The following is a 27,200-nucleotide window of genomic DNA, read 5'->3' on the forward strand; positions in this document are numbered from 1 at the left end:
GGCTAGGTGGTGCACTGAATAGAGCACTGGCCCTGGAGTCAGGAGGACCTGAGTTCAAATCCAGCCTCAGACACTTAACACAAAAATAAGCCATGTGACCCTGGGCAAGTTACTTAACCCCAATTGCCCTCCAAAAAGCAAAAAACATTAAAATAGACTAACTCAAATGGCAAAAGGGGCTCAAAAAGGCAATGAGGAGAAGGCTGCCTTAAAAAGTTGAATTTGCCAGATGGAAAAAGAATCTCAAAAGCTCATTGAAGAAAATCATTCCTTCAGAATTAGATTGGGGCAAATGGAAGCTAGTGACTTTATGAGACATCAAGATACTATTAAACATATCCAAACAAATGAAAAAATATAAGATAATGTGAAATATCTCATTGGAAAAACCACTGACCTGGAATATAGATCCAGAGACAGAATTTAAAAATTATTGGACTACCTGAAAACCACGATCAAAAAAAGAACATAGAAATCATCCTTCAAGACATTCTCAAGGAAAATTGCCCTGATATTTTAGAACCAGAGATCAGAATAGAGGTTGAAAGAGTCCACCTCCTGAAAAAGATCCCCAAAAGAAAACTCCTAGGAATATTATAGCTAGGTTCCAGAGTTCCCAGATCAAGGAGAAAATATTACAAGAAGTCAGGAAGAAACAATTTCAATATTGTGGAAACACAATCAGGATATCTCAGAATCTGGCAGCTTCTACACTGAGGGATCAAAGGGCTTAGAATATGATATTCCAGAGGGCAAAGGAGCTGGGATTAAAAACAAGAATCACCTACCCAGCAAAACTGAGCATCATGTTCCAGGGAAAATATGGTCATTCAGTGGAATAGAACACTTTCAAGCATTCTTGATGAAAAAACCAGAGTTGAACAGAAAATTTGACATTCAGATACAAGAAGCAAGAGAAGCATGAGAAGGTAAACAGGGAAAAGAAATCATAAGGAACTTATCAAATTTGAACTACTTATATTACTATATGGAAAAATTATATTTGTAACTTATGAAACTTTTCTCAGTATGAGAATAGTTGAAGGGAATAGAAATGTATATATGTGTTCATGTATATATGTGTGTGTATATGTATACATGGGTATATAGGAGGGTATATATATATGTATGAATACATATGTGAGTGTGAGTATATATGTCTACAGGTGTACACAGACAGAGATCACAGGACCAATTTAATAGGAATGGATGATACTTAAAAGGTGAAATTAAGAGGTGAGAGAGGAATATAATGAGAGGAGATGGGGAGAGACAGAATGAGATAAATTATCTCATATAGAAGAGGCAAGGGGAAATGATTACAATGGAGGGGAAGAACAGGAAGGCAAAAGGCAATGAGTCAACCTTATTCTCATTGAATTTGGCTAAATAGGGTATCTCACCCTACAGAAGAGTAGAGGGGAAGGGGAAAAGAGGGGGAGATAATAGAAGGGAGGGCAGGCTGGGGGGGTGGGAAGTTGGAAGCACCCACTTTTGAAAAGGGACAGGATCAAAGTAGAGAATAGAAGAAGTGGGGGGTGGGTTAGGATGGAGGGAAATATATAGTCAGTCTTCCACAATATATCCACTATGAAAATGTTTTGTGTAGCTACTCATGTACAACCTATATTGAATTGCTTATGTCTCCAGTGAAGGTGGGTGACAAGGGAGGAAGGGAAAGAATCTGGAATCCAAAGGTTTAAAATCAAATGTTTAAAAATAAATATACATATTATTATTAATATTTTACATGTAACTGGGAAATGAGATATACAGGCACTGGGGAATAGAGATCCACCATGACCTACTGGAAAGTTGAAGAGGGAATGGGCGAAGATATGGGAGAGAGCCAATTGAGGGAGGCGATATTCAGTGGGAACGCTGTTTTGGGGTGGTGGGTAGGGAAAATTGGAGAGAAAATTTGTAACTCAAAATCTTGTGAATGATGTAAGCTAAAAAAATAAAAAATATAGGAAAAATAAAAGTGTTGTTACTTATGTTTTCATATACAGGATTGAATCTTCAGTAGCATCTGATCTAACAGAATTGGAATCAGAGTGGAAAGGTTTAAGAAAGCAACAAGATCAGACAATCCTGTATGTTGTAATGTAATACCAAGCAAAGGCAACTTCCCAGGTTCAAAATACCAGCATAGGTGCTCTCTATTTTATTCAGTAACAAACCCAGAACAGAGAAGATCAAAACATGACATCATTCAAAATACAGCATTTACTAAGTGTGATTAAATAATCTCCAAGTACTACCCCACCCCAGGACCTTCCAATCATTCAATCAATTACAAAGTCTGTGTTCTAAATACTTCTCCACCCCTAGGCTATACCTTAATTAAGTCCACCACAAAGCCCCTCTTCTCAAATGGAGATTAGTTTCCAAACATAAGGTCAAAAGTTCCCCACCCCTGGATCACAATTGAATCTACCCCAGAGTTACATCAAGTTTAAACACAGCACTTAATACCCAATGGAGGTCTTTTCTTCATCTTGACACGAGGCAAGTTCTCAGCAATCTTAGTTCCTGGGGAGACAAGGCTTAGCAAGGCCATAAGATACATTGCCAGTCCCTTCATGAATTTATCCTCTGTCTGTAGAACAGTCCTAGAACCCCTGAACACATTAGCAAAGCCCTCTCCCAGGATTTCTGTAAACATACAACAAGAAAATCCTTCTTCAGGGCTTCTGAACCAACAGAAAGGCTCCCAGACCCCTGCAACAACAGCACTGTCCCTCACCAGTGGACAGTATTCACTCTGTCTGCAGGACAGTCTCCAGACCCCTGCAACAACAGTACTGTCCCTCACCAGTGGACAGTATTCACTCTCTGTCTGCAGGACAGTCTCAGGGCTTCTTAGCGAACAGCCAGGTTCCAGGACTTCTTCAACAAAAGGACTGTCTTTCACCAGTGGACAAATCTGGCAAAACAACATCAAAACAGACAGACAAAGTACCAGCAAAACAGCCATGTCTCCTCAGTCCTTGGCAGCTCAGGGGGGCAGGTCTCAAAAGTCCAGGGCAATTCAAAGCGGCCACCAGCAATTCTCTTAGCCTCTCTCTCTCCACGAGGTGCTGCTTCCAAAAAGATCTTCCGCCTCTCTCTAGTGTCTCTCCAAATCTACGTCACCAGCTCCTCCCAGTTCAGGACTTTCTTTTCACATCAACAAGCCCATCCCACAGGTGGGATTAACAAACTCTGGGTTTTAACACAATCAATTTGAAAACCAAGCCAATACAGGGGAATCTTTAATTGCCATTACTATCACATATGTCAAATGTAAATGTCTCTAATGTAGTATGTAAAAAAAAAACACCTAAATTTTCTGAAGCTTTAAGGAAATTCTGGGTTCCTACTTTGATGTTCCCCTTATAGTTCTATTGTTAAGATGAGATCTCTAATATTTGAGCTGGTTTTCACAATATGAGCTAGTTATTGGAGAAGGAAAATTGAAAAGGCTGTACCAGGGGTGGGGAGACTGCAGCCTCAAGGCCACATGTGGCCCTCTAGGTCATCAACTGGAGCTCTTTGACTGAATCTAGACTTCAGAGAACAAAACTTTGTATTAAAACAATTTGTTCTGCAAAGTTTGGATTTAGTCAAAGAGCCACATTTAAAGACCCAGAGTGTCACATGTGGCTTCAAGGCCCACAGTTTCCCCACCTCTGGGCTATACTTGAGTTGTATAGAGATCAATTTTGTAAAATATTTTAGCAGGAGCATATAAGGAGTCTCTGGAAGCAACATGGCACCAGAAAAACAATTCTACCCAGAAGTTGCTCCTAAGTAGAAGATATTTTCCAGATTACCCCAAGAAAAGATGCTCCAGAGACCAGACAACTACATAGGACATATGCATCCCAAGATGAAATCTCTAATTAAATAGACATTGGGGGTGGATTAATGATCATCTTTGTAGAAGTCTCCCCTAATAAAAAGGGAGAAATTGAGAAAATCAAATTGTTCTGATCCCATTTTGTAATTGAGTAGATTCTCTTCCACACCCACCCCCCATATGTTGTAAAAACTGTCCAAGCCATGTTTAGTTATCTCTGAACCTACTTGAGAAACTCAGCTGGCTTGTATTTTTAAGATCAGAAATTTATCTCTTGGGGGCGGCTAGGTGGCTCAGTGGGAGGACCTGAGTTTAAATCCAGCCTCAGACACTTAACAACATACAAAAAAACTAGCCCTGTAACCTTGGGCATTAACCCTAACTGCCCTCCAAAAAGTAAAAAAAATAAATAAATTCATCTCTCCCATTAATCCTCAAATGTCATTGGTTGTTTCTTCATCCCCATATGGGTGGGATAGAAGAAAATGGTAACAATTGTGGCAATTTTCTCATTTGTTATATGTTGTTTTCCTATCTGTGGTCATATTGCTTATGTTTTTATACCTATAAATGAGATAATCCTAGCTGTACTCAAAAAGTTTCTAAAAACCATAGTATATAGGGTAAGGTACATACTAGGGTATATAGTGCATAGATGCTCTTTCCAGATAAATTTTGTTATTATTTTTCCTAGCTCTATAAAATAATTTTTGAAAGTTTGATTGGCATGGCACTGAATAAGTAAATTAATTTAGGTAGAATGGTCATTTTTATTATATTACCTCAGACTACACATGAGCAACTGATAGTATTTCAATTGTTTAGTTCTTATTTTATTTGTATTAAAAAGGGTTTTGTGATTGCTTTCGTATAGTTCCTGGGTTTGTCATGGCAGGTAGACTCCCAAATATTTTATATTGTCTGTAGTTATTTTGAATGGCATTTCTCTTTCTAGATCTTCTGTTGGGTTTTCTTAGTAGTATCAGATTGCATGCTCTCTTGGGGACGGGGGAGGCAGGGAGGGAGAAAAAAATTTGGAATTCAAAATCTTATAAAAATGAATGTTGAAAACTATCTTTACTTCTAAATGGAAGAAATAAAATACTATTATGGGGGGTAGGATTTAAAAAAAGAGTGAAGGCACTAGAATTAAGATGTGTTGGAAAAGGTAGAATTCTAGTTGGGACTTGCAGAAAATCAGTGAGGCCAGGAGATGGAGACAAGGGGAAGAATATTCCAAGACTGGAGGAGAGCCAGAGAAAATATTCAGAGTCTAAAATAGCATATCCTGTTCATAATAAAGCAAGGAAGCTAATGCCATTTGATTAAAGAGGACATGGCAAGGAGTAAAATGTGAGAAGACTAAAAAGGGGGAAGGGGAGTAGATTATGAAGAACTCTAAATGTCAAACAGAGAATTTTGCTCATGGTGATGATAGGGAGCCATGAGGGTTTAATGAAATGGTGACTTATTGAAGAATGGACTGGAATGGGGAGAGCATTAAGGCAGGCAGACTCATCAAAAGCCCACATCAAAAGACTTTCAGGGATGGGGTGATGAAGACCTACATCACAGTGGTGGCAGTATCAGAGGAGAGAAGAATCATGTTCAAAAGATGTTGCAAAGGTGAAACAAACAGGCCTTGGCAATAGATTGAACATGTGAAGGGCTGGGGCGAGAGATAGTGAGGAGTCAAGGATGAGGCCTAGGTTGTAAGCCTTGAGGCTGGGAGCACAGCAATGCCCTTGATCATAATAGGGGAAGTTTGGAGGTAGGGATTGTATGGAGGAAAGATAATGAGTTCAATTTTAGACATTAAGAAAAGGTTTCAAAGTTAGAAGAGAGAAAATCCAAAGATATGTACCATGCTTACTTTAATGATCATGTTCATATAATTTCCTGTTATCCTTGGGCTAATATGGGACCAGCCACCTAATGAGAATAAAAGCAGTCATGGGAAGAGGTGTGGGGCTTCTCTGAACCTCACTTCCTGAGGAATGATAGAGAAGTACAAGAATCCTTGTAGGAAAGGGGTTTGGAGGAAGACACACTTAGTTTTCTTCATCAATCCTTGAATGCCTGTGACTATACCCTAACAGTAACATTAAAGAGTGTTGCTCTAGAGCTCATCTTCACAGAATCTAGGCCATAGGAGACCCTTCAGGCATCATTTGGAGTCCTTAAAGATCATCTCATCCAAACCCTTCTTTCCCTAGATTTTCTAAGATACTGAGGTTCAGAGAGGATAAGGGACTTGTTAATTGTCTGATAGCTAATAAGCATTACAGACATGATTAGAACCTAAATTTCTGATATAAGGTACTTCTCTGTTTGTATGGGAGAAGTTTGGTTATTGGAAGTGAAAGAAAAGCACCCAGTGTGCACCAAAAATAATAAAATTCATGTGTGAAAAAATACAATTTTTCTATTAAACTATAAAGACAGAGACAAGAGGACTACCTAGAGAACTGAACAGCCACATGTGAGGGCACACAAATGACTGAAATTGCAAATACTTTATTGCAATGTTACCCTTGAGCCTCAATTACTGAAATGGCTTTTTTTAGAACTGACCCAGAATAAGTGCATAGGAGAGGTCCACAGTGCTGCTTCAGATAAAAGGAAGAGGAGATCTGATGACCATTGTAAAACATTATACTTGGCAGATTTATAATTTCTATGTGAAAGACTTGAAAAAGATTCCTGGGGCAGCCAGGTGGCGCAGTGAGTAAGAGCGCCGGCACTGGCATTGGGAGACCCGGGATCAGTTCTGGCCTCAGATACTTGGCACCCACACAAAAAATAACCGGCCATGTAACCTTGAGCAAGTTACTTAACCCCAATTGCTTTAAAAATAAATAAATAAAAAATGAATGAATGAATGAATGCACAAATAAATAAATAAATAAGAAAAAGGACTCCTTCCTTTAAAGTGCTGTCTCATATCCCTACTGTCACAGACCTCTAAGATAGAAAGTAAGATGTAAGAGCCAAAACTCACTGATTAAAGGTCAGGTAGCAAAGGTTTCTGTTAATGCCCTCAATGATTTTCATGTCTTCTGTAGTCAACTGGAACTCAAACACCTGCCAGAGAAGACAAGATATTAGAATAAGCAGGATCTGCTTATAGCACCTCAGAATGAAATAAGCAACATGACTGATTGAATCAATCATTCTCCACTAAGATTCTTGTAACTCTGTTCTCTCTTCTATAGAAGAGAGAGCACACAGAGAGAAATGGTGGTCAGAAGCCAAACACTGCTGAGGAGGGACAGTGTGAAAAGAACAAGAAGGGGGTGGCTAGGTTTTGAAGTGAACAGAGCACAGGCCCTGGAGTCAGCAGGACCTGAGTTCAAATCCGGCCTCAGACACTTAACACTTACTAGCCATGTGACCTTGGGCAAGTCACTTAAACCCAATTGCCCTGCATCGCCCCCTCCAAAAAAAAAAAAGAGAGAAGAACAAGAAGGATGAACAGGGGAAGAACTGGATGGAAGGAAATACACAGTAATCATAACTGTGAATGTGAATGGGCTGTATTCATAAAAATGAGAGCAGACAGCAGAGTGGATTAAAACCAGAACCCTACAATATGTTGTTTACAAGAAGCACACACACACACACACAGAAAAGGGAAGGGGCTGGAGCTGAATCCACTATGCTTCAGTTGAAGTACCAATTAAGATAGAAAAGTTAACAATTTTAAAGTACAAAAGGTTTTGGGTTTAATGTCTTCCCTCTCAGGAAGCCAGAAGAGTGAGGAGAATGATAGGAGAGGTGGGAAGGAGGGTCAAAGTTTACTTTTATCAAATCTCCAAAGGAGACATTTCAAACTAAATGTCTGAAACATCTTAAATTTGATATTTCCAAAATAGAAGTCATCATCATTTTCCCCCAAAACAACCCTGATTACAAACTTCCCAACTTCACTATGAAGATCCACGAGATTTCCAATCTCCCAGGTTCATAGTCTTGGTGTTATCCTCAATTCCTTGCTTTCTCTCACCCCACAAATATAATGAGTTGCCAAATTTTGCTGTTTCTGTCCTAACATTTCTTATATCTTGTCCCTTCTGTTGGCTCAGATAGCTACCATCATCAAGTACCAACTTCTATGTGAAGTCTTTCCTGACCCCCTTGTGTGGGATACGGAGACCCTAACCCAAATTGACTACTCGGAGAACTCTCAAAGTGAAGATAGAAAGATTTATGAGGATCTCTCGAGAAGCAGGCAGTCCATTCTCTGGGACAGCACCGAGAGAGAGGAGACCGTCATACATAAGCTAAAGCTGAGATAAATAAGCAAGGGTCATGAAAATTAACATAATTATTACTAATGAGGCTCTAATCTTGTTACATAATACATTAGGTCCATTATGTCAGTGTATTACATCCTCAGAATACTGGACCCCTCCTTTCAGTCTATCCTTGATATATTCTTATCTGTACTTGAGGGTCCCAAGGCTACTGCCTGTCCCTTGATTGGTCAAATCCACCTGCTGCTGCCAGCTCCTTCGATTCTGCATTATTTTTAGTATTATCTAGGAGTTTTTCTAGGAACCAGGGACTGAGCTTCTTTTCCAAGGTTACTGCCTGTTCTCCCTTATCAGTAGTCTTGTTCAGCAATTCTTGCAGTTCTATAGAAATTTAACTCTTTCATGGTAAGCTGGGTGAGAAGGACTGACTAGAATAGAGCAACTATACAGAAAGATTTCTAAAGTTTCAGTCACATAATTTCTAATAAAAAAAAAGAAAACTTAGGCCTAAGACCTAAGGACTTACTTACTTTAGCAGACAGTCTCTGAGAAACCACACTTTTACCTTTCCCATACACCCCTAACTGCAAATGCTCTCCCTCCCAACTTACTATGGATTTAGCTACTTTATATTATATATGTACATGATATAATGTGAATAACTACAAAGCAGTTATTCCAAAGTGTATGTAACATAAACATCACACACACTGTCTCCTCAGAAAATTGGAGTGAACAAGTAGTTTCTTGGAGATATTTTGAGAATAGCAGAGACTGCGGGTGAATTCATTTCTATCCACTAGAAAGAATCGCTGAAGTCCACTAGATTCTTCTGGAATCACCATCCTAATGACCACCTTTCATACTTTATTGATAATTTGTTATAGAAAACATTTCTCAACAAACATTGAATTCAGCCCAAATAAATAATCATATTTCTTGAAACAATTAAGCAGGGGCAGCTAGGTGGCTCAGTGAATAGAACACTGGCCCCGGAGTCAGGAGGGCCTGAGTTCAAATGCAGCATCAGACACTTAACACTTACTAGCTATATGACCTTGGGCAAGTCACTTAACCCCAGTTGCCCTGTCTTCCCCCTCCAAAAGGGAAAAAAGAAAAAAGAAATATTAAGCAAAACTGACTAATTACATGTTTTTTACTTATAGCATGTGACACTCTTTTACTCAGTAATCTGATATTTAAAAAAAAAAAGATGTCTTTTAATTTGAATAGTTTAGAATTTTTGATTCAATTGTAGTCATTCTCTCACTCCATCATAGTTTTTTATTGAGCACCTGTGACATATAAGGCCCTGAGCTAGGCTCTGAGTTTACCAAAAGGAAACAATTCACTACTGGATAGTTTTAGTAATACCTGTTTTGTTCCCTGTGGCCCAGAAATAAACCTCTAAATCTTCAATTCATTTTTATTCATTTGCTGGTTAGTCAGCCTTCCATAGCTGAAGCTTGTTTTGCTTAAAGAAATTCTCCCTCCATCCCAACACATTCTTGTCCCTCCTTAGTCCAGTGAAGTCCCCTGCTCATTTTATGCTTTTTTCTTATACTTCCTTTTCCCAGCATAGATAACAGTATAGTTCATGTATCCCTTCAACTCCCAACCCTTTCTTTCTATAAGGTATCTCCTTTAAACACCCATACTCACAGTTTCGCTTGTCTCCTCACTAACCAAAAGACAAAGTGGGGTTCCTCTTTTAATATGTAAGCACTGGACCATCACCCAGACTCTTAAGACTACTTGGACTTGTTGATATTTCACAACTTTCTTTTGTCTCTTGCATTTTGTTTTGGAGGCAATTGGGCTTACATAATTTGCCCAGGGTCACACATCTTTTAAGTATGTGAGGACAGGTTTCAACTTGGGTTCTAATTGGAGCCCAGGTCCTCCTTACTCCAGGGCTGGTGCTTTATCCACTGTGCCACCTAGCTCCTCCTGTCCCTTGCATTTCAAAGACTATTAAAGAAGACAGCCTCTAGAAGTAGAGGTAGGCAGCCCAGCTCCCATGTACCTTCTCTAGCAGAACTGAACTTCATGTCACACTGAATAGATGATCAAAGAAATAATGAGAAATGAGAATAAGTGAAATTTTCCACCCCAGAACTGCCCAAACAGTCATATAGCAAGAGACAAGAAAAGCATTCCCTCTCCCTCCTCCCAAGCAAGCTTCCCAGAGAGATGTGGCATCTGTAGTCTGCAATGCTCTGGGTCTAGGTTCTGCAACAATGGAGGACTCACCTGAGAAGGTCCTAGGGTACAGACTTTGAAAACCCTGGGGAAGAACAGCTGTAAGAACTACTGACATGTAGAGGGAGGAGTCAAGATGGCGGCATAGAAACAGGAAGACTCCCTGAACTCCCCCCATAACCACCTCAAATACCTATAAAATATGACTCCAAACAAACTTTAGAGCTACAGAACCCACAAAGTGACAGAGAGAAGCAAACCTTCCACTGAAAAAAGCCCGGCAGACTGGCAGGAAGGGTCGATTGCAACTCACAGGGAGCAGAGCCCAGCCCCATGTAAGTCCAAGGTTTTAGCCCAGACCAGCCTTGGCTAGAGAGACTTCAGGAGAGTAGATCACCAGCAGCTGTGGCAGTTTCCAGAATGATCAACCATAAATGCCAAAGACCAAGTGAGAGGTCAGTGGACTTCGGGAACAGGGAGTACCAGAGTGCAGTCTGTCCTCTGCCCCCAGAGTGAGAAGCAACTGAGGCACGGTAGCCACCACCACGTGGCTGCTTCAGAGCTCCTTGCCTGCAGATTGTAGGGGGACCAAGCCACCAGTCTGAGGGGTAATAGCTCTTGCTTTAACCTGCTTGGATCTGGATTGCTGTCTAGGGTGGGGGACCTGGGGTGCATGACCAGTGTACCAAAGCCAGTGGAGGCTTCGGAGAGGGCACCCAAATAATAGCTCTGACAGCTGAGAAAACCCCAGTGATCTGGAACAAAGCTCTCCTCTCTGGAGGCAGAGTTCTACTGTAGCAAAAAGCTCAAAAGTCAAGTAATTGAGTGGCAACATGAGCAAGCAAAGGAAGCAAAGCAAGCACAGCAATACAACTTTGGACTCCTTTTTTGGGGACAAAAAGGATCAAAGCATGGAACAGGAGGAAGACAACATAGTGAGAACTCCGCACCAAAAGCTTCAAAGGAAAATATGAACTGGGCAGAGGCCCAGACGACGATGGGGGCTGGCGCAAAGGTACAGACACCAGTACACTCAGAGGCCTGGACAAGGCCTGATCAATGTGGCGGCAAGTTGACCAACCAACAGCAAGGGCCATTGCCAGGCCTATCACTGCACAGCTGGGACTGGAAGGAGCTGGGTAAAAGTCAAATGCAGGGCCCCTGTCAATGGCAGCAGCTACTCCTGGAACTACCAACCCACAGCCTGGAAATTTAAAAAGCTCCTATGTGGACTTCCAGGGACCAGGATAGCAGAGTGAACCCTAGCTGCTCCAATCCCCCCCTCTGACCCTGAAAACATAGTAATTATTGCCCCAAAACTTTAAACAGTAAAGGCTTGGGAACCCTAGAGGAAGAGCATAGCTAGAGCCCTGCCTCAAAATGGGTAAAAAGCAGACTGCAAAGAAGACAAAGACAAAGACTCTGGAGTCCTACTATTGTGAGCGGAAGGAATCAAATTCAGAGGGAGACAGTGTTAACTCCACATCCACAGCTGAAGCCTCAACAGGGAACTGCTCTCAAGCACAGAATGCATTCTTAGATGAGCTCACAAGGAACTTTGAAAACCATATGAGAGAGATAGAAGATAAAATGGATAATTCTTTTAAAATCAAAATTGCAAAATTAGAAAAACATTACAATGAAGAAAACAGCTCCTTAAAAAGAAAAATGCATGATATGGAAAAGGAGCTTCAAAAACTAACCAAGGAAAATAATTAGCTAAAAACTAGAATCAACCAAATTGAAGCAAATAACTCTATGAGGAACCAAGAATCAGTCAAACAAAATATCAAGAATGAAAAATTATAAAAAGAGGCAAAATATCTCAATGGAAAAATAACTGACCTGGAAAACAGATCCAGTAGAGATAATCTGAGAATCATAGGCCTACCAGAAAATCATGATGAAAAAATGAGCCTGGACAACATCTTCCAAGAGCTCATCAAGGAAAACTGCCCTGAGATACTAGAACCAGATGGTAAAATAGAAATTGAGAGAATCCAGCAGTCACCTCCTGAAAAAGATCCCAAATTGAAAAGTCCGTGAAATGTTGTGGTCAAACTCCAGAACTACCAGGTAAAGGAGAAAATACTACAAGCAGCCAGAAGGAAACAATTCAAATATCATGGAACCACAGTGAGATCACACAGGATCTGGCAGCCTCTACACTGAAAGGTCTGAGGAACTGGAATATGATTTTTCGTGAGGCAAAAAAACTTGGGTTACAACTTCCAGGCAAGGAGATGGTCATTCAATGAAATAATGGTTTTCCAGATCTTCCTAATGAAAAAGCCAGGGATCAATGTAAAATTCAGCCTCCAATTACAAGACACAAGAGAGACATAGAAAGAAACGAGGAGAAAATGGACTTCATACTTACCTGGAGAGGCTTATGCAAACTGATGCTGAGTGAGAAGAGCAGAACCAGGAGAAATTTGTATACAATTACAGACACCAGTATGTGTGAAAACCGACTTTGATATACTGTACACTTCTCAGCAATGCAGGGTTATAAGTCAACTCCCAAAGACTCATGATGGAGAGAGACGTCTACATTCAGAGAAAAAACTAGAAAGAAGAGCATTTGAATCCAGAGTAAAGCAAACTACCTGTTCTTTTTGTTTATCTTGTTTGGGGTTTTTTCCTCTTTCCCATTGTTCATTCCATCTGATACAATCCTTCTTTATAACCTGATTAATGTCTAATGTGAAAGTCAATGAATTTGGCTTAGGGAGGGAATGACATACACACTAAATAGGGTATCTCACCCTACAGGAGAGTAGAGGGGAAGGGGATGAGAAGTGGGATGATGGAAGGGAGGGCAGGCTGGGGGGGAGGGAAGTTGCAAGTACCCACTGTGGAAAAGGAACAGGATCAAAGTAGAGAATAGAACAAATGTGGGTGGATAGGATGGAGGGAAATATAGTCAGTCTTTCACAATATATCTGCTATTGAAATGCTTTGCATAGCTACACGTGTACAACCTATACTGAATTGCTTATCTTCCCAGTAAGGGTGGGTGATGAGGGAGGCAGGGAAAGAATCTGGAATTCAAAGGTTTAAAATAAAATGTTTAAAAAATATATTATTATTATTATTTTGCATGTAACTGAGAAATAACACATACAGTCACTGGGGCATAGAGATCCACCATGCCCTACTGGAAAGTCAGAGGAGGGATGGGGGAAGATATGGGAGAGAACATATTGGGAGGGGATATTCAGTGGGATCGTTGTTTTGAGGTGGTGAGTAGGGGGAAAATGGGGAGAAAATTTGTAACTCAAAAACTTGTGGAAATGAATGCTGTAAACTAAAAATAAACATAAAATTAAAAAATTTAAATAAAATTTTCTTTAAAAAGAATTACTGACATGCTACTGAGCTTAGGTAGGAACAGCCAAGGTCAAAGTTAAAGGGAGATGAACACTCTGTTCTGAGATGCCATAGATGGCCCTGAAAATCTAGCTCTTTGAATATTAAACAACATGAGGAGTCAAATTCTAGGAGATGAAAGTCAGTGCAAGAGCCCAGAGAACCCAGGCCAAGGCAAAACAGTGCAAAGCACTTTACCCAAAAGTCCAGCAAGGGCCCTTGCCTGGGCCTGGAACAAAGCCTAATTTAAGAAACTGAATCCAGAGATGAGTAAATTAAACACCCAAAATGATAATGAAAAAAATTATTGCAAATCAAACTAAAAAAATAGACATTTTACAGTGTAACAGATGAAGTATACAACATACTGATGCAAATACATCCAATGCCATACTATTCAACAAAAGGAAGACCCCAGGGACAGCTAGGGGCACAATAAATAGAGCACTGGCCCTGGAGTCAGGAGGACCTGAGTTCAAATCTGGCCTCAGATATTTGACACACTTACTAGCTCTGTGGCCTTGGGCAAGTCACTTAACCCAAATTGCCCTACCTTCCCCCTTGAAAAAAAATAAAATAAAATTTTTTTAATTCTTTAATTTATTAATTTGTTTGTTTCCTTTTAGTTTACAGGATTCAATTCCACAATTCCTTGAATTTCACATTTTGTCCCCCTCCCTCCCCTCCCCCCCCCATGGCGTCTTATAATCAAGTATAGGATCTGTAAATACTTTCACATTATACAATGGTCAGGTTATAAGGATGGATTGTACCAGCTGGAATGAAAAATGGTAAAGAGGACATAAAATCAAATAAGAGAACGAAAAAGATCAGGTATTTTGCTTCCACCTGGATATAAATTTAGTTCTTTCTAGTTCTTTCTCTGGATGTACGTTTTTCTCTCCATCATGCGTCTTTTGGGATTGACTTATATCCCTGCATTGTTGAGAAGAGTCCAGTCTAACAAAGTTGGTCATCACACATACGTTGTGTCTGTAATTGTGTACAAATTCCTCCTGGTTCTACTCTTCTCACTCAGCATCAGTTCTTTTAAGCCTCTCCAGGTAAATATGAAGACCGCCTGCTCCCCATTTCTTATAGAGCAATAATATTCCATAACATGCATATACCACAACTTGTTCAGCCATTCCCCAATTGATGGGCACCCCCTTAATTTCCAATTCTTTGCCACAACAAAAAGAGCTGCTATAAACATTTTTGTACATATGGCTCTTTCTCCCATTTCTATGATCTCTTTGGGATATAACCCTAGGAGTGGTATTGCTGGATCAAAGGGTATGAAAGTATTTATAGCCCTTTGGGCATAGTTCCAGATTGCTTTCCAGAAAGGCTGGATCAGTTCACAACTCCACCAACAATGCATTAGTGTTCCAGTTTGCCCACATCCTCTCCAGCATTTGTCATTTTCCTGTTTTGTCATCTTAGCCAATCTGACTGGTGAGATGTGGTACCTCAGAGTTGTTTTGATTTGCATTTCTCTAGTCAATAGTGAATTAGAGCATTTCTTCATGTGCTTATAGATAGCTTTAATTTCTTTCTCTGAAAACTGCCTGTTCATATCCTTTGACCATTTATCAATTGGGGAATGACTTGTATTCTTATAAATTTGACTCAGTTCTCTGTATATTTTAGAGATGAGTCCTTTGTCAGAGACATAGGTTGTAAAGATTCTTTCCCAATTTCCCACATCCCTCTTAATCTTGGTTACATTGGCTTTATTTGTACAGAAACTTTTCAATTTCATGTAGTCAAAATTATCCATTTTACATTTTATAATGTTCTCTAATTCCTGTTTCGTCATAAAGTCATTCCCTCTCCACAAGTCTGATAGGTAAACTATTCCTTGTTTTAGCAGACTGTTTACAGTATCAACCTTTATACCTAGATCATGAACCCATTTAGACTTGATTTTGGTATATGGTGTTAGATAATGGTCTATGTCCAGTTTCTGCCATACTATATTCCAGTTTTTCCCAGCAGTTTTTGTCAAATAGAGAGTTCTTATCCCAAAAACCAGGGTCTGGGGGTTTATCAAACAATACATTACTGTAGTCGTTGACTTCTGAATCTCGTGTACCTAATCTATTCCATTGATCCACTCCTCTATTCCTAAGCCAGTACCAAGTAGTTTTGATGACTGCTGCTTTACAGTACAGATTGAAATCTGGTAAAGCTAGTCCACCTTCTCTAGCATTTTTTTTCATCAATTCCCTTAATATTCTGGACCGTTTATTCTTCCAGATGAATTTTGTTACTATTTTTTCTAACTATAAAGTAGTTTTTTGGTAAATTAATTGGTATGGCATTAAATATATAATTTAATTTAGGTAAAATTGTCATTTTTATTATATTAGCTCGACCCAGCCATGAGCAATTGATATTTTTCCAATTAGTTAGATCTGACTTTATTTGTGTGAAAAGTGTTTTGTACTTATGATCATACAGGTCCTGGGTTTGTTTTGGCAGGTAGATTCCCAAATATTTTATAATGTCTACAGTAACTTTAAATGGGATTTATCTTTCTACTTCTTGCTGTTGAGTTTCATTGGAAATATATAGGAATGCCGAGGATTTATGTGGGTTTATTTTATATCCTGCAACTTTGCCAAATTTATTTATTGTTTCAAGCAGTTTTTTACTTGATTCTCTAGGATTCTCTAAGTATATCATCATATCATCTGCAAAGAGTGATAGCTTGGTCTCTTCTTTGCCTAACTTGATTCCTTTGATTTCTTTTTCTTCTCTAATTGCTACTGCTAACATTTCTAGTACCAGATTGAATAAGAGGGGTGATAGTGGACACCCTTGTTTCACCCCTGATCTTATGGGAAATGCTTCCAGCTTCTCCCCATTGCATATAATACTTGCTGATGGCTTTAAATAGATGCTACCTATTATTTTAAGGAAGGCTCCATTTATTCCTATACTTTCTAATGTTTTTAATAGAAATGGATGTTGTATTTTGTCAAAAGCCTTTTCTGCATCTATTGAGATGATCATGTGGTTTCTGCTAGTTTTATTGTTGATATGCTCAATTATACTGATGGTTTTCCTAATATTAAACCATCCTTGCATTCCTGGAATAAACCCTACCTGATCAAAGTGTATTATTCTTGAGATAAGTTGCTGTAGTCTTTTGGCTAGTATTTTATTTAGAATTTTTGCATCTATATTCATGAGGGAGATTGGTCTATAATTTTCTTTCTCTGTTTTATCTCTTCCTGATTTAGGTATCAGTACCATATTTGTGTCATAAAAAGAATTTGGTAGGACTCCTTCTTCACTAATTTTCCCAGATAATTTGTAGTGTATTGGAATCAATTTTCTTTAAATGTTTGATAGAATTCACTAGTGAATCCATCTGGCCCTGGAGATTTTTTCCTAGGGAGGTGACTGATGGCTTGTTCAATTTCTTTTTCTGAGATGGGATTATTTAAGTAATTTACTTCCTCTTCAGTTAATCTGGGCAACTTGTATGTTTCTAAATATTCATCCATTTCCCTAAGATTGTCAAATTTATGTGCATACAATTGGGAAAAATAATTCCTAATTATTGTTTTGATTTTCTCTTCATTGGAGGTAGATTCACCCTTTTCATTTTTGATACTCATAATTTGGTTTTCTTCTTTCTTTTTTTTTTTATCATATTGACTAAGGGTCTATCAATTTTGTTGGTTTTTTCATAAAACCAGCTCTTGGTTTTATTTATTAGTTCAATAGTTTTCTTAATTTCGATTTTATTAATCTCTCCTTTAGTTTTCAATATTTCTAGTTTAGTATTTAATTGGGGATTTTGAATTTGTTCTTTTTCTAGGTTTTTTAATTGCATGCCCAATTTGTTGATCTCCCTTTTCTCTAATTTAATCACGTATGCACTCAGGGATATAAAACTTCCCCTAAGAACTGCCTTTAATGCATCCCACAGATTTTGGTATGTTGTCTCATTATTATCATTCTCTTGAATGAAATTACTGATTGTTTCTATAATTTCTTGTTTGACCCACTCATTCTTTAGGATCAAATTGTTTAATTTCCAGTTAGTTTTTAGTCTGTCTTTCCCTGGCCCTTTATTGCATATAATTTTTATTGCATCATGATCTGAGAACGATGCATTTAATATTTCTGCCTTACTGCATAGAATTGTGAGGTTTTTATGCCCTAGAACATGGTCAATTTTTGAATATGTGCCATGAACCACTGAGAAGAAAGTATATTCCTTTTTATCCCCATTCAGTTTTCTCCAGAGATTTATCATACCTATCCTCTCTAAAATCCTGTTCACCTCCTTAACTTCTTTCTTGTTTATTTTGAGGTTGGATTTATCAAGTTCAGATAGTGGGAGATTAAGGTCTCCCACTAGTATAGTTTTGCTATCTATTTCTTCCTCTAATTCCTTTACCTTCACCTCTAGGAATTTGGATGCTACACCACTTGGTGCATATATGTTAAGTAGTGATATTGCTTCATTCTTGATGGTGCCTTTTAACAGGATATAGTTTCCTTCCTTATCTCTTTTAATTAGGTCAATTTTTGCATTTGCTTTATCTGAGATAAGGATTGCTACCCCTGCTTTTTTTTACTTTAGCTGAGGCATGATATATTTTACTCCCACCTTTTACCTTTACCTTGTGTGTATCCCTCTGTTTCAAATGTGTTTCTTGTAAACAGCATATTGTAGGATTATGATTTCTAATCCATTCTGCTATCTGTCTCTGTTTTATAGGAGAGTTCATTCCATTCACATTTACAGTTATGATTGTTATCTGTTTCTTTCCCCTCATCCTATTCCTGCCCCTGTTAATGTTCGTATTTTCCCTCCCTTCTCCCTTCCCCCCCTTAATAGTTTTCCTTTTGACCACCGCCTCCCTCAGTGTTCCCTTTTCCTCCCCTTTTCCCCTTACTACTTCCCTCCCTACAAATCACTCCCACCCCCCTTTTGTAACCCTTTCCCCCTCCTACTGCCTGTAGGATATTTTTATACTTAATGAGGTATGCTATTTTTTCTTCGCATCAAGAATGACAGGAACAGATCTCATGCGAAGCTCCTCTTCCTCCCCTCTTTCCCTCTAAAATGATGTGTGTTCTCTTTGTTTACCTTTCTTAGTCACTGTTGCTTCTCGTAATTGGAGGTTGAATTTTCCATTGAGTTCTGGCTTTTTTATCAAGAAGGTCTGGAACTCTGTTATATCATTGAATGACCATCTCTTTTCCTGGAAGAATATGCTCAGTCTCGCTGGGTATGTGATCCTTGGTTGTAATCTGAGCTGTTTTGCCTTCCTGAAAATTGTATTCCACTGCCTCCGATCTTTCAGTGTGGAGGCTGACAAATCCTGTGCAATCCTCACTGTGGACCCTCGATATTTGAATTGTTTCTTTCTGGCCGCTTGAAGTATTTTCTCTTTTATCTGGTAGTTCTGGCGTTTGGCCACAACATTTCGAGGATTTTTCAGTTTGGGATCTCTTACAGCAGGTGTCCGGTGGATTCTGTCGATTTCTATTTTCCCCTCAGGTTCTGGTATCTCAGGGCAGTTTTCCTTAATGAGCTCTTGGAGAATGTTGTCCAGGCTTATTTTTTCATCATAATTTTCTGGTAGGCCTATGATTCTCAGATTATCTCTCCTGGATCTGTTTTCCAGGTCAGTTATTTTTTCTTTGAGGTATTTTACCTCTTTTTCTAATTTTTCATTTTTGTTGTTTTGCTTGGCTAATTCTTGGTTCCTCATAGAGTTATTTGTTTCCATTTGTTTAATTCTGGTTTTTAGCAAATCATTTTCCTTGGTTAATTTTTGAATCTCCTTTTCCATATCATACACTTTTCTTTATAGAGAGATGTTGTATCAGCAATGCCATATTCACAATGCCTATAGAGATTACAAATATGCTGATATAATTATCCATTACAAAATATGTCATGTTTGCCATATGAGGAAATAAACTAGAAAATTTATTAAGATACCAAAAGACTGAGTCCCAAAACCAGAAAGTGAAAGCCATCAGAGTAGTTATGATATCGGCACAGGTAGATAAAATAGAAAGCACCCACATTTTCAAGCCTTTAAAACAGAACAGGCTACCTCAGGCAAAGGGCCTCCTCTCCTCACTCACAGCAACCACCCAGCGTCCTGGAAGCGCGCTCCCAGCAGCTCCGGCCCCTGGCAGTCCTCAGCAGGAGTCCTTAGCAGAAAGTCCTTAGCAGTCCTAACTCAAAAAGGGCTTCGCGCTGCCACTGCCTCTGCTGCTGCCACCGCCGTTGCCACCACCGCCAGCCACCGCAAGAACACTAGCTTGGCTTCCGCTTCCTCTTGCTCCGCCCCTTCCTGCTACATCAGCAAGTCCAACGAGGCATGGAAGATCTTTAAATCCCATAACCCTTACAGATGTTTTCCTCATTATAATGTTTTTCAAATTCTGCTATTTTCATTTTGAGAGAATTATTCATTTTGTCTTCTATCTCTCTCATTTTGCTTTCAAAGTTCCTTTTGATCTCATCTAGGAGAGCCTTCTGTGCTTGGGATCCATTCCCTGTTGAAGTCTCAGCTGTGGGTGTGGAGTCCACATTGTCTCCCTCTGAGGTTGGTTCCTCCCTCTGAGGATAGTAGGACTCCAGAGTCTTTGTCTTTGTAGTCTGCTTTCTACCCATTTTGAGGCAGTGTCCTAGCCACTCCCTTCCTCTAGGATCCCAAGCCTTTACTGTAGAGGGTTTTGCCCTGGGGCAAGAGTTACTATATTTTCAGGGTCAGAGGGGGGGTTTGGAGCAAGTGGGGTTCACTCTGTCATCCTTGTCCTTGGAGGTCCTGAAAGGGGCTTTTTTTTTTAAAAGATTTCTGGGCTATGAAGTGGTAGCCCCAGGAGTGTTTGCTGTCCAGTATAGGGGCCCCTGTATTTGCTTCTTACCTTGCTCTTTCCAGTCCCAGCCCTTTGGTGATAGGCCTGGTAGTGGACCTTGTGGTTGGTGGGAAGACTTGCCCTCCGAGTTGATCAGGCCCCTTCCAGACCTGCGTCTGCCAGCCACACCATGCCTTCCTGCGCAGGCCGCCGCGCCGTCGCCCAATAAAATAAAAATTTTAAGCAAAAAGAAGATCCCAGTTACTGGGATAGGTACTGTGAGAGATGACTTAGTGAAGTTTTCTCATTTCTTTTAACTCCCTGTTACATTCCCATCTCTTCCCCATACTTTGTAAACCAGTTCAGTCTGGTGAGTAACTCATGATTTCCCAGAAATGAGGTAATTTGAAAGAAAACCCTTCCAGTCTACTTCTGATTGGGCACTTCTAAAGTTGGTAAAAGGAAATACATAGAGAAAGATTGAAACTGCTTTGAGCCAATTAGAAATATTGTGATCTTGCCTCACCAGCCAGCGGTGAGATAGGACAGATGTTAGGGGTGTAGTTAGGATCAGGACAAGAGAAGCCCCCAAGCTTCCACATGTTACACTCTCCCTGGCAGACACCATTTGAGCAACAGGAGCAGTGCCCTTTCTCATGAGAAAGAATGAAGATCTTTTCTGATCTCAGATTCAGACTCTGAACTCTTTCATCTCACACAGTTTGGAGGTCTTACCGAGATTTTCTGGACTCTTCTGTGGAGAGGGGAGGAAGGGCTCCCCAACCTTAACCAATAGGCAGGATGTCCCATTGGGTTTTTCCAGCAGCCTCTTGGTGAGGCAAGGGAGCGATTCCCCTCTGTTGAGAATGAGACGCTAAGGAACCTGAAGCCTAGAGCAGAAAATTCCCAAAGGGGGAAACAAATATTACTAGTGAGGATGGAAGTAAGTCCATGCCTGAGTGGTGGGTGGAGTTGGCTGAGTCTGGCCAGGAGCTGAGGAGACCAGGAGGCTTGTTTCTGAATGGACCCTGAGGAGAGGTTTCTGACAAGAACCTGTGAGATTTTGAGCCTTGTGCCCCCGCCCCCCCCCCAAATTCCTGGACCAAGAGATACACATAGTTTGGCTAGACCTTGAACCTGCAGGGGGGAAGACAGCTGATGAGTCTTCTTGCCTGTCCCTGGGTCAAGGTAAATTTTGCTTTAATTCACAAACAACGAATTCATTGGGAACAGAGTTGGGAAGGGATTTTTCCTTCAATCCCCGCTGATACTCTCTTGAGAAATATAAAGGAAAAGATAAAAAAAAATGACCAAATGAAATTGACTTGAATAGTCTAGGTTTCTGGTTGGATCTGGTTGGGACCCTGTGTTTGTTCTGTGTGTTTTTGTGTGAAATTTGGGTCTGTGTGTTCAAGAAAGAGAAAATATTTTACTATTTAGATTAAAAAACCTAGGGAACTGTTAAAAAAATCTTCCTTCTCTGTAGAATGTCTATAAAGACATTCTTAACTAGGTTTGGAATGTAGGGGAAGATAAGGTCTTTCAGTATGTAAACTGGTTTCTTTTGACTTAACTTCCAATTTCTTACGTGAAAAAGTGGGGACAGAATTGATAAGTGAAATTCTTTTTTTTTTATTTATCTGAAATGTTTGAGGTGGTTTGGTTAAAGATTAGGAAAGGAGAGAGATTTTTTTAAGAAAAGAGAGAAGAAAGAAAAGAAAGATTAGTTCAAATAATTACTAAGCTCTCGAGGTCTCTGCTTGGAAGGGAAGTTAACTACACCCTGTTCAAATTCCAAAGTTTTTTTTTTTCTTATCTGGGTCAAACCCTTTATCTAATCTGATTAAAACTCTCAGCAGGATGGAAGCCTCCTATAGTTTTACTTGAAGTCTCTGAAAGGAGATAGGATTTCAGCTTTTTTTTTTTTTTAAGGAAGAAGAGAGGTTGTAGAGTGGGGAACTTATAGCCATGTGTCTTTTAAAAGGCCAGGAGTATTGGATTGGTATTTGGCATTATGATTGTAAAGTATTTTTAAAAAAGAGAGAGAAAGGAATTGGCATATTCTAATTTAAAGTAATTGTTTCATATCTGATAACTTTGCTTAGATTGCAAAATGTAGAAATAGCGTCAAAGAAATTTCTAAGTTGAATTAAATTAAATTGAACTGGTTTTGGAAGGGATGTGATAAAAAAAAATGTGAAACCATTATATTTGGGTATAAATGCAACAATGTTCAGATAGTTCATTTGAAATCTTGGCTGTTATGAAAATATATACAGTGGTTTAAAGTTATAATTTATTTCCTGTGTAAAGTGGTTTGGAAATGCATTCACCTAAAATTGTTAATGGGATGGAAGCAAGTTTTAAATACATAATGTTTGGTACATTGTACATTTCTAAATAATGTAATTAGGTAAAAATTATGAACTCTGTTGTTAAAAACAATTTTCTTATTATTATTCAGAAGCTATTAAATACCCTAAAAGTACTTATGAACTCTGTAAAAAAGTTGTAAGGATTCCTATTTCACAGAGAGAATCCTGGAAAAAGATAAGGCTTATGATTTTTCAAGTCTGTTTCATCTAAGGATATAGTTGTGTATGTTAATTTAGATATATGTGAAATATATAATGTTTGGGAATTTATATTACTTAAGGACATTTTACACCAAATTAGTTTTGAGGAATTCCCATGTTTGAAGGTTATTTTTGCTTTAAGAGGGGAGTGTTTAAGTGGAAAGACTGATATTGGGGAGTTATTAAATGTGAATTTAAAGATGGGCATATATTATGTTAAAGATACAGATTACTGTGATTAGTAATTATTATTAGAACCAAAAGAAGCAATTGGAATATTGGCCCAGCACATTTTAAACTGACCTGATTATAATAGGTGATTTCAGACTGCTTGTAAACTTTCCCAGGAAAATGTGAACATGAATGGGGAGCTGAAAATATATAAATTTGTGGATAACATTTCCTTTTTGAGTTCCAAGGGTATTAGAACTTAGAAATGTATGGTTATATGATCAAAAAGATACATAATATTATTTGGCATTAAGAAATTGATTCACTCTATGGCCCCAGAAAGTTTTATTTATCCTAGCTTACTGTTCAATAAGGGGATGGGGGTAGAATCCATATCCTAGGAATTTTATGAGACTAATATAATTGTAAGCAATTTGGAAACAACTAAATTAAGGTCCCCATATTGGTAATTACTTGATTTTAGTTTCAAAGTTTAAATTTAGGTACATGATAATTGTTACTGGTAAACAATTGTATTATTTGTATTATAAGAGAAGCAGTTTCTTTTATATTAAATTACGTTAAATTAAGAATTGTAGTGTCAGAGAAACAGGAAAATGGTGAATGGAGCACTCTGACCATGTGTTATAACATTTTGAAATATTGTAATTTAAGAAATCATAAACTTTCCAGTTTATCTTTGTTTTAAAGGAAGTTTCAATTAAGATTTTTTGGTATTGTTTAGATCGCTAACCAAGCTATTTGGAGTTATTGTTGCATAAATCAAGTATTTACAAAAGTATGCTTGTGAAAGGTAATTATAGATAATTATGTGAAGAAAAGACCTGTGAAACCTCCTTTTGTAATTCTTTTAATTGTGTAGTAGTTAATAATATCACGATAAACTGCTTATGAAAGAAAAACAAAAGAGAAATATTCTTATTAAGAAGTGTTTTATAAGATCTTTGGTATGAGATAATGGGGAACAGATTAGCAGACAAGAAAGCTAAGGAGGCTCTCCTGTCCATATCATCTATGAAGATGTATGTGTTGAATCCCCAAGTCCCTAAGACAAAAGCAATACTTGTGTTCACAGAAGCCAAAAAAAATTTTTTTTTTGATTGAAACTGAGCAAGGCCATTGGTTATTGTTTGATGGGAGAAAATGGTTAATTAACAAATCATGAGGGAAATTTTGTCAATTTCTACATCAAGGAGCCTATTGGGGAGTGTAAGGATTGTGTGTCCTAGCTTTAAGGAAATCTGGATATAGAATATGTGTGTGTGTGTGCATGTAGTTACTAAAAAATCTGTGAAGAGTGTCTTACATGAAAGGAAGCAAACAAAAGTGTATTAAGAAAGCAGTGTGAGTCTCCTGGCAAGAAGGCTAGAAGAGACAGACCCCAATATTTCAGAGTGGTGTTTATGGGTTTCAGAATAGTGAAGTAGTTTCAGAAGTTTTATGGGGACGATTGAGAACAAGATAATAGAGACAAGGGAAATTTTATTCTCCAGGATGGGGAAGCAATCTCATCAGCCCTGGGAAGGGAGCTGGTTTTAGTTATGAAGCTCCTAAACAATGAAGTTGACTTGCTGAGAAGTAGCAACTCCATGTACAAAAGATTAAAAAGGATTTCTTGTTAGCTTATATGCCAGGATAAGTTTAAAATTTGTGAAGGGAAAGTTAGTAATTATACAAAGACTTTGTAAGATTTCTGGTCATTTTAACAATTATGTATAGATTTTGTAATATTAAAACTAACTGTGAATTTTCTGAAGGTTCTACATAGGACCCTGAGATTTGGGGAGTTCAGCTCATTTGATTTATCACAAATTAGAGTAAGAAGAGAGCTTCACCACTCCCCAACAGGAAGGAGGAGGGAGGGACAGCAGTTAAAATAAGGGCCTCTAAAGAAGTTTTACTGAGGGGCAGTAGAGCTAGAAACTAGCCAGTCTCCAAACTGGCCTTTAAAGTCAGTAAAATTGATTTCTAATAATTGGTTTATTAGTACAAATTTGGAATTTAGAAAGGGAATCCCAGTAAGATGTTAAAGGGAATTCCTTACATATATGAGTTCTGGTAAATCTTTTTGGTATATTGCAAGTCAATGAATGTAAATTGATGTTAAGGTAAAAGGGTTTGGGGACCATACTATATATGGAAGCTTTGTCCAATCAGGTCCCTACTTTTCATCTTTATGACAAATCAATGGAAAGTTAGTCATAAGGCAAATGTATGAATTTTTACTGTTTTAAGGACATCTTCCAGAATGTTATGGGAATAATTAGATACATAATTCATCAGTTTGTGAGGTTAGACATTAACTTTTTTATTTTATCTACTCTGGGATCCCAGTATAGAGCAGTTATGTTAGTAATGGGGATCAGAGGGTTGAAAAGATAAATGAAGATTGGATTAGAAAGAGATTACAGTATGAGTTCAGATTAAACATAGTCCCAGGAAGACAGAGAAGTTTGGGAAGTAGATTAAAATCTATTAGAGCAATAATTTATAATCCTGATGTGAAATTTGATTTTTATGAACAAGGATAAATAGAGAAATGAATACAGGTTATTTGAGGCTCACTTTAAAGATGTTCCTTAACCAATGTGAGATTATAATCATATCTTAATCTGATTTTTGGAGCTTGTTATTTAAGATTTGATGGGACTGTTAATTGGCTATTTCTCTGAGTCTAACTCCTGGTATGAATATTAAGAAAGGCTATCCAAGCTATCTGAGCCACTGATCCATGATTCCAGACCCTGTGAAGTACAGGTATGGAATGCAGAGGGAAGGTCAGGAGAATGACTATTCCACATGAGCTGAAGTAAGATTTCTATGACTTGATTTCCCCCATTGACACCTGGCAGACTTTAAGCTTGGCTCAATGCAAATTGCAGCTTGGTATACATTTTGCCTGAAATTGATATTCTGAAGGTTCCCTCATTACAGTTTTGTCCCTATTCTTGGTGGCAAGTTTCAATAATCAAAAGTTTTTAAATAAACACTAACAAACCTATTAAATACTTGATTCTGGGATATTTTACGTTACTATAAGATAAAGCTATTAGGATTAAGATTTAGCATAGGCATTCCTGTATAAGTCAGGGTCCTTTAGTTCTTTGTAATAATATGAGGACAAGTAGGTCAAGGGCTTTTGGGAATATTATTCTGTTATTTAGTTAGTATCACACTTGTCTCAGCTTTGTTATAATTAGTTAAAGTTAAAAGGAGGATAGTTTCTGGGCTGCTTGGTAAATATTTTAATTGTTTTAATTGTGAGCTTAATCTAAATCCCTTAGTGAAATCCCATTCTCCTGGTGGACAAATTAATAACAGATTAATGCAAAATATAAGAAACTGGTTTTAATGTGTGATCATGAAAATTGACCAAGACTCCAATTTTAATTTTGAAAGAATGATAAGGGTTCTGGAGTAGTCATTTAAATTGGTTTCAAGCTTCCTTTTGTAGGAAAATGAAGGAAGGAAGGAGGAACAAAGAGAGGCTGGGATACAGAGCTAAAGATGGAAGACCCTAAGGACCAGAGGACTTCCATCAGATGGTATACCTCCACCAGACAGCAGTGTGAAAAAAAGACTTTTAGACTTTGAAGCGACAATCATTTGTATAGGTTTCCTTTAAATCTCTGTATCTGTACTCATAAAAGGGACTACTCCCTTGTATGTTGTCAATGCCACAAGGGGAATTAGAATTAAGAAAAATGGGGAAGGGGCAGCTAGGTGGTGCAGTGGCGCCAGCCCTGGAGTCAGGAGAACCTGAGTTCAGATCTGAGCTCAGACACTTAACACACACGAAAAAAAAAAAAAAAAACATAGACATGTAACCTTGGAGAAGAAAAAGAAACCAAAAGCAACTCCAAAAAGGCAAAAAAAAAAAAAAAAAAAAAAAGAGGGAAAAAAAATAAAAAA

At 38.4% G+C, this 27,200-nt stretch overlaps 1 protein-coding gene across 1 annotated transcript in view; it reads right to left on the reverse strand.

The window, feature by feature from the left end:
* Nucleotides 1–6,841: 6,841 nt before the first annotated feature.
* LOC138165825 (putative aldo-keto reductase family 1 member C8) overlaps nucleotides 6,842–27,200 on the reverse strand; it is a 30,625-nt gene continuing 10,266 nt past the window's right edge. Inside the window, 2 exon segments of the mRNA XM_069094172.1 lie at nucleotides 6,842–6,928; nucleotides 11,253–11,506. Of these exon segments, the coding sequence (XP_068950273.1) occupies nucleotides 6,842–6,928; nucleotides 11,253–11,506 (341 nt within the window).

This window comes from Petaurus breviceps, unplaced genomic scaffold (assembly GCF_028583685.1).
Source record: "Petaurus breviceps papuanus isolate PSGF00001 unplaced genomic scaffold, PetGlider_PUasm1.0 216, whole genome shotgun sequence".
Classification (NCBI taxonomy): Eukaryota; Metazoa; Chordata; class Mammalia; order Diprotodontia; family Petauridae; genus Petaurus; species Petaurus breviceps.